This window comes from Brassica napus, chromosome C2 (genome assembly GCF_020379485.1).
Source record: "Brassica napus cultivar Da-Ae chromosome C2, Da-Ae, whole genome shotgun sequence".
Lineage (NCBI taxonomy): Eukaryota > Viridiplantae > Streptophyta > Magnoliopsida > Brassicales > Brassicaceae > Brassica > Brassica napus.
Genome location: NC_063445.1, coordinates 4,194,189 through 4,200,993, shown reverse-complemented (window position 1 = coordinate 4,200,993; position 6,805 = coordinate 4,194,189). Strand labels below are relative to the sequence as shown.

Genomic DNA, 6,805 nt, shown 5'->3' with positions numbered 1-6,805 from the left:
TAATCTCTACTAATAAAAGGGAGCTTTTGAGGCTCCATAGGGCGTCCACATCAGCGGAAAAAATTTATCCCGAAAGATGACACGTGGCATAAAATATAGTTTTACATTTTAATATTAATTATTTTCGAAAATTGTAAAAAATATGTAAACATACAGCATTAAAAAATGGAATCTAAAATATAGTTTTACACTTTAATATTACTAATTTTCGCAAATTATAAATAATATGTAAACATACAGCATAAAAATAGAAAAACTACATTAAACATATGTAAGATTACCATTTTTCACTTGAAAAAAAGACGGCTTATCTCCATAATGTAACATTACCATTTTATAAAAAAAAACAAAAAAACATTATATATAATTTCGAAAATAATAAATATATGTAAACATACAACATAAAAAATGGAAATACTACATTAAACATATGTAAGATTACCATTTTACATTTTTAATTTTAAAAAAAAAAATATATGTAAACATACAACATAAAAAATAGAAAAACTACATTAAACATATGTAAGATTACCATGTTTCACTAAAAAAGACGGTTTATCTCCATAATGTAAAATTACTATTTTGCAAAAAAAACATTATATATAATTTCGAAAATAATAAATAATATGTAAACATACAACATAAAAAAATGGAAATACTACATTAAACATATGTAAGATTACCATTTTATATTTAAAAATAACAATAATATGTAAACATACAACATAAAAAAATGGAAAAACTACATTAAACATATGTAAGATTTCCATTTTTCACTAAAAAAAAACGGCTTATCTCCATAATGTAACATTACCATTTTAAAAAAAAAAAAAAAAAACATAAATATAACTATTTGACTATTTGTCCAAGTTCTTCTATTAAACATTGCCGTTTTACATTAAAAATGTAAAAATACATTAAGATTTAAACATCCATCTTAAAATATAAAATATAGATATTAACTAAATATAAAGTATAAGAAAGAGAAATACTCAATATATATAAAAATAAATAATAAGTAAATATTATAAATATTTAAATATACGAATTAATTATATATACAATAATAAGTACATGTACAATTTTTAAAAAATGGAAAGAGTACATAAATATTAAACATCTATTTTAAAATGTAAAATATAGATATTAAGTAAATAAAAAGTATAAGAAAAAGAAATACACAACTTAAAAACAATCGAAAAAGTATATTAAGATTTAAACATCTATCTTAAAATATAAAATATAGATATTACGCAAATAAAAAGTATAAGAAAAGGAAATACACAATTTAAAAAATGGAAAAAGTACATTAGTATTTAAACATCTATCTTAAAATGTAAATCTATCTTAAATTATAAAATTATTAGTAAATAGAAAGTATAAGAAATAGAAATACACAATATAAAGAAAAATAAATAATAAGTAAATATATATTATAAGAAAATACCCAATTTAAAAAATGGAAAATTACATTAAGATTTAAAAATATATTTTAAAATTTAAAATATAGATATTACGTAAATAGAAAGTATAACAAATGGAAATATACAATTTAAAAAAAAAGGGAAAACGTACATTAAGATTTAAACACCTATCTTAAAATGTAAAATAGAGATATTAAGTAAATAAAAAGTACAAGAAATGGAAATACATATACAGGAAAATAAATTATAAGTAAATAATATAAATATATAATATATGAATTATATATATAATAATAAGTAAATACACAATTTTTTTTAAAAATGGAAAAAGTTCATTAAGCATTAAACATCTATCTTAAAATATAAAATATATGATAAAAGTAAATACACAATTTAAAAAAAATGGAAAAAGTACATTAAGATTTAAATATCTATTTTAAAATATAAAATATAGATATTACGTAAATAAAAAATATAAGAAATGGAAATAAACATTTTAAAAAATGGAAAAAGTACATTAAGATTTAAACATCGATCTTAAAATGTACATCTATCTTAAAATGGTAGTAAATTATATAAAAATGGAAATAGCACATTTAACAAAAAAAAAAAAAATGTATAGTTTTACATCAAAAAGTCCTTATAAAACTCATTATTCCATCAACATCAACCTCACACTATCAAGGAAAACTTCAAAGCACTCGAGCAAAAAAATGGTTCCACCATCAACTCTTGCCGTCCCAAAAACCTTTAATGATCTTGAAAGAGATTTTTTATAACAACGAACTTTTTGTTAGGTGGATTCATTGTTGGAAAACCCGCAACTTTCAAAAACCAAACTTATTCATGGGAATTCAATTGCTTTTCATAGACTCAAAGGTATTCTTACAAATTTAAATTAATCAAATCCATAATTTTATTGTTAATATTCATACTAACTCTTTCATGATCAAACCATTACAGTTAATAATCATTTAAGCGTTTATCCCGAAACACTTCCTTCCTCGCCAAATCAGGTATTGGTTCATGTTGGTTTAGTATTGTTTTTGGTTTATTAACCAGTTTAGGATGGTCCTATTGTAAATATAATTTAAGTTGGTTAGCATATATTATGCTTAAAATAACTTAAATTAAATAATAGTAATATTATGCTTAAAATATAATTTTAGAGAGTTTTCAAATATAGTTTACAGAATATTATAGGTGATGAATTTAATTTATTAAATTCGTTTATTACTTAAAACTAAGTTTTTTTAAAACATACTGAGTTATAAATATGAGTACAACATGAAGACAAAAATATAAATATTTGATTTTCAAGATAAGAAATTCAGCTTTTATTCAGTTACTCAATATATAATATCTTAAATTTTTTTTTAAATATACATAATTTATATATATAAATTAATCTTCCAAACTTAAACTAATATATTATATATGAATAATGTTTTTAAATAAAAATAATTTCTGATTTAAAAAAAATAAAAAACAACAAATTGTTATTTTCAAATAATGGATGTAATTTACATTATACTATCATTTAACAAGTATTAGATACTTTTTGATATATCATTATTTTCTATTTCCAGAAAACAATAAATTGTTAAACATCAATATCATCTAGGTTAAGTATACGAACAACACAAATTCAAACATCACAAAAAATATTTACATAAACATTATCATACAATAATTTAATCAAAAAATACAATTAAAAAAACAATATTCAAAAGAATAGTTATATACTTAATATTTGAAAATCAAAGATATTTTTGCTAAAATTTTACTTACCTGGCCAAGGAGATCGTCCATCTTTTTACGGATCGATAGATTGTTGAGCATGTGGTCGAACCGAAAATACTCTGCAGTTTAATTAAATATCTAAAACATTTATTCAAATACTCAACAAATAGTTTTGCTAAATATGATAACTAGATAGCCAACAAAATTACATATAAATATTTAAACAGTAAAAAATATGTTACTTTAACGTGTTAAAATTTAAAAATAAATTTTAATTATGACATGCATCTTAACATTTATATTAATATATATCATAACCTAAATATAAATAATTTAACAACTTAAATTAGAAAAAAATAAAAATCCCGGGCGTAGCCCGGGTTAATCCCTAGTAATTTAAAAAGGATAATTCTAAATCATAGGATCCACATTTATTATTGAGATAATTGGGAAAATCTTTTAAGAAAAACTTGTTTGCAGATAATTCTACTTGTGAAAATTCCATGTCTGACTGCACTATTTCGAGCCGTTCATAAGATTTGCGTTTGACTGTATTTCTTATACCTTATTATTTTATGAAAACCATATTTAAAAATTAATTATACTTAGCTTAAAATATGTTGGATCTATCTGGTAACCATTACATAAACATCGGAGACGGATAGAAATAAAATTATAAGAATGATGAGGAATAAAATTTTTTTATCATATTTAGTGAGAAACAAATTTGTTATATATTTCTCTACAATAAAAAGAATGAAAAATAATAGGAAAAAAAAATTATTCTTTATGAATGGTAAATTTTTTCAAGAATGTTAAAAATGCATTGTTCCAATTTATTTTTTGATCACCATTCATACTCAGTTTCAAGTTCTAGATAAATAAGACTAGGACTCTGCTAGTGTGCTGCCATCTTTAATCTTGTTCCAAGTTATGTGAGGCGCGTCTTGGGCTGTGGCACCCTTGCCATTAGAGCTGCTGCTCTTGGTCATCTCCACCCTAGGCCCACTTCTGCTTTCTTCATTGCAGTAACTTTTTGCACAAGTTATTTTATAATGCAGTAAAATCAAAGGCATCTAACTCTGGGGACTGGCCTGCTCTAGTAATCTAAAGGCTATAGCACAATAAAACACAAGAAATGGCTTTCCCTTCTTGTAAATCATGAAGAGATTTAACAAAATAGGATGAATCACAAATTCTTGCTGAATTTCATCAATCACTCCACGGTTGTTCTCCATTGTTATAGGCTTAGTGTATGTCTCGTCTCAGTTCAAGACCAGCCATTTTCATCTATAAACCGTTGTATTTATCGAAAGCAAAACTTTTATTTATTACCCACAACTGAGACAAATTCTAAAACTGAAGCAGAGAAGCAAACATATAAACGAAGCAAAAATAAAGAATTTAATATTAAACAAAGGGTTAGATGATAGATCATAGACGTCACATAACAGTTTATCTAATTCTATACGCCGAGCCCACTTAGTTAAGACATGGCCGTAATTGGAGAAAGACCGGTGAAGAAACTCATTCGAGAAGCTTGAGTCACAAGTTCCTCTTCGTGCCTCTCTTCCTTCTCCCCCTCTCCACCTTCTTCTTCCTCGTCAGCATCCCAAAGAAACCGTGCATATGAAGCTTGTACATAACTGCACACAAACAATAAGAACACATCAGCACAAAAGAAGAGAGAGATAGTTTGATAAGTTAAAGCACTTTTCTTACCAATCATCAGGAGCAGCTGCTACGGCTTGATTAAAGTAAGACTCAGCACGAGATGAATCCTTATGAATCATCCACACCAACTCCGCGTACATAGCCAGAACATTCCCGTCGTTTGGGTTCACCAGAATAGCCCTCCCGCAATACTCCTCTGCTCTCAAGTAATCTTTTCGAACCTGTTTCAAACCAAAAGACAAATCAGCACTCAAAAACACGTGCACTTTCAGACAAAGGAAGAAAAAAAAACAAAAGACAAAAGTGTTACCTCTTTCAAGAACTTTGCGTAATTGCCAAGAAACATCCCGTTTCCAGGGTTTGCTTCGATCATCTTACGATAATGAACGTCTGTGCTATCGTCACCATCGGATCCGCCCTTTCCTCCGCCGTGAACAATCCCGCCGCCGCCGCCACCGCCGCTACTAACCTCAGTTTCTTCCTCTAATGTCCAAAACGCTAAACCACCGTCGTAAGAAGACGTGCGGATAATCCCGAAGCCGATTCCTTCTTCCACGTCCTCCATCAGAGCAGCACTGTTCAAGAACTTGCTCGACGGAGGCTTCGTCGTCGTCAGGTGGCGTAGATCGCTCTCTGACGCCGTTCTTTTCACCCTCCTCGTGGTTTCGTCGCTGGAGTGTATAGACATCGGGCTGTAACAGCAAGAGGAAGGTGAAGAGAGTACGAGGGATCTGGGCCGTTGATCAACGGCCTCGTTTGGAGATTCCTTTGGGGTCGAGACATGAACTAACGAGTTGAGAAGTGGAGTCGACGCGCTTCGTAGAAGCATGTTTTTTTTTGTGGGTCGAGTTCTGAGCTTCAAAGTGTTGGTTCTACTATCGAAAGAAGGAGAAAAGATTGAGACTTTAACTTATGGGGGTGGGTGTGAGAGAAGTGAAGACGGTGCCATTATATACACTGGTGACTGACTGGTGAGATGGTTTAGTTGAGGAAGGTGAAGGAGAAACAATCTCAGCCGTCGATTAGCTTTTTATCACGTGAAGGTTTGCTTATTTTTTGTTAACTCATTAATTTTAGGGCAATTGTCAATAATAGCATCTTTTGAAGTTTATGTCTCAAAAATAGCACTAGAAGGAGAAAGTCACAAAAATGACATTCATTAAAGGGTAAAATATCTATAATATCCTTGGTTTAAAATTAAATTAAAAAAAAAAATAAAAATAAAAAAAAATAAAACTTTTTTTTTATAGTTTCAGATTATATGTTTTCAGATTCGAAATTTTTATAATTTTTTTTTAAAAAAAAATTCAAATTTTTTTTTTTTTTTCAGATTTTATTTTTATAATTTAAAAATACTTTTTGAAACTGTTTTTAAAATTTTTATTTTTTATTTTATTATTTATTATTTATAAAATTTTAAACCCTAATTCCAAAACCCCACCCCTTAACTCTAAACCCTAAGGTTTGGATTAATTAACCCTAGGGGTATAAGTGTACATTACCTCTTTAATGAAACCTATTTTTGTGACTTTGAGCCTTGAGTGCTACTTTGGGAACAAAAACTTGGTTTAGTGCTATTTTAGTCTTTTTCTCTTAATTTTATTTTTCTCTCCAAGATTTTTATTGTTTGATTGGCTGCTTTCTCCAAGTTGTGTACCAGAATGGTGTTTAGTTAGATTTTTTCATCTATATGATAAGTCTGCTTATTCTCTGCTCCGTTCGTTAGGACTTCAGATTTTTCAATATTGATTTATTGAGCAGTCCTGGAACATCATTTGTTCTCAACTTTTACCATAAAGAGCTTTAAAAACTATAAAGTGGACAACAAATTGTTCTTAGCTTAGCTAAAAACAAAAGTTTGTTACTCGTGTGGTTAATGTTTGAGAGTTAAACGTCACTGGTAAAACATTACAACACTGTTTGATAGTATTATAATAGTGTCAATATTCAGTGCTAATAAAATT

General features: G+C 27.6%; 1 protein-coding gene across 1 annotated transcript; it reads right to left on the bottom strand.

Moving 5' to 3' along the window:
* Positions 1–4,472: 4,472 nt before the first annotated feature.
* BNAA02G04750D lies at positions 4,473–5,836 on the bottom strand. The gene is made up of 3 exons (XM_013820533.3): positions 5,152–5,836; positions 4,890–5,062; positions 4,473–4,813 (listed from the first exon to the last, which is right to left on the bottom strand). Exons 1-3 carry the CDS (start codon positions 5,668–5,670, stop codon positions 4,654–4,656), a joined length of 852 nt encoding a protein of 283 aa, XP_013675987.1. The 5' UTR covers positions 5,671–5,836; the 3' UTR covers positions 4,473–4,653.
* Between the last annotated feature and the right edge of the window lie 969 nt (positions 5,837–6,805).

Excerpts from the sequence above, each read along its gene's own strand:
- BNAA02G04750D (XM_013820533.3), bottom strand. The coding sequence starts at position 5,670 with ATGCTTCTACGAAGCGCGTCGACTCCACTTCTCAACTCGTTAGTTCAT. Across the intron at positions 5,063-5,151 it reads ACGCAAAGTTCTTGAAAGAG|GTTCGAAAAGATTACTTGAG; the intron begins GTAACACTTTTG and ends GGTTTGAAACAG. Across the intron at positions 4,814-4,889 it reads GCAGCTGCTCCTGATGATTG|TTATGTACAAGCTTCATATG; the intron begins GTAAGAAAAGTG and ends GTTTGTGTGCAG.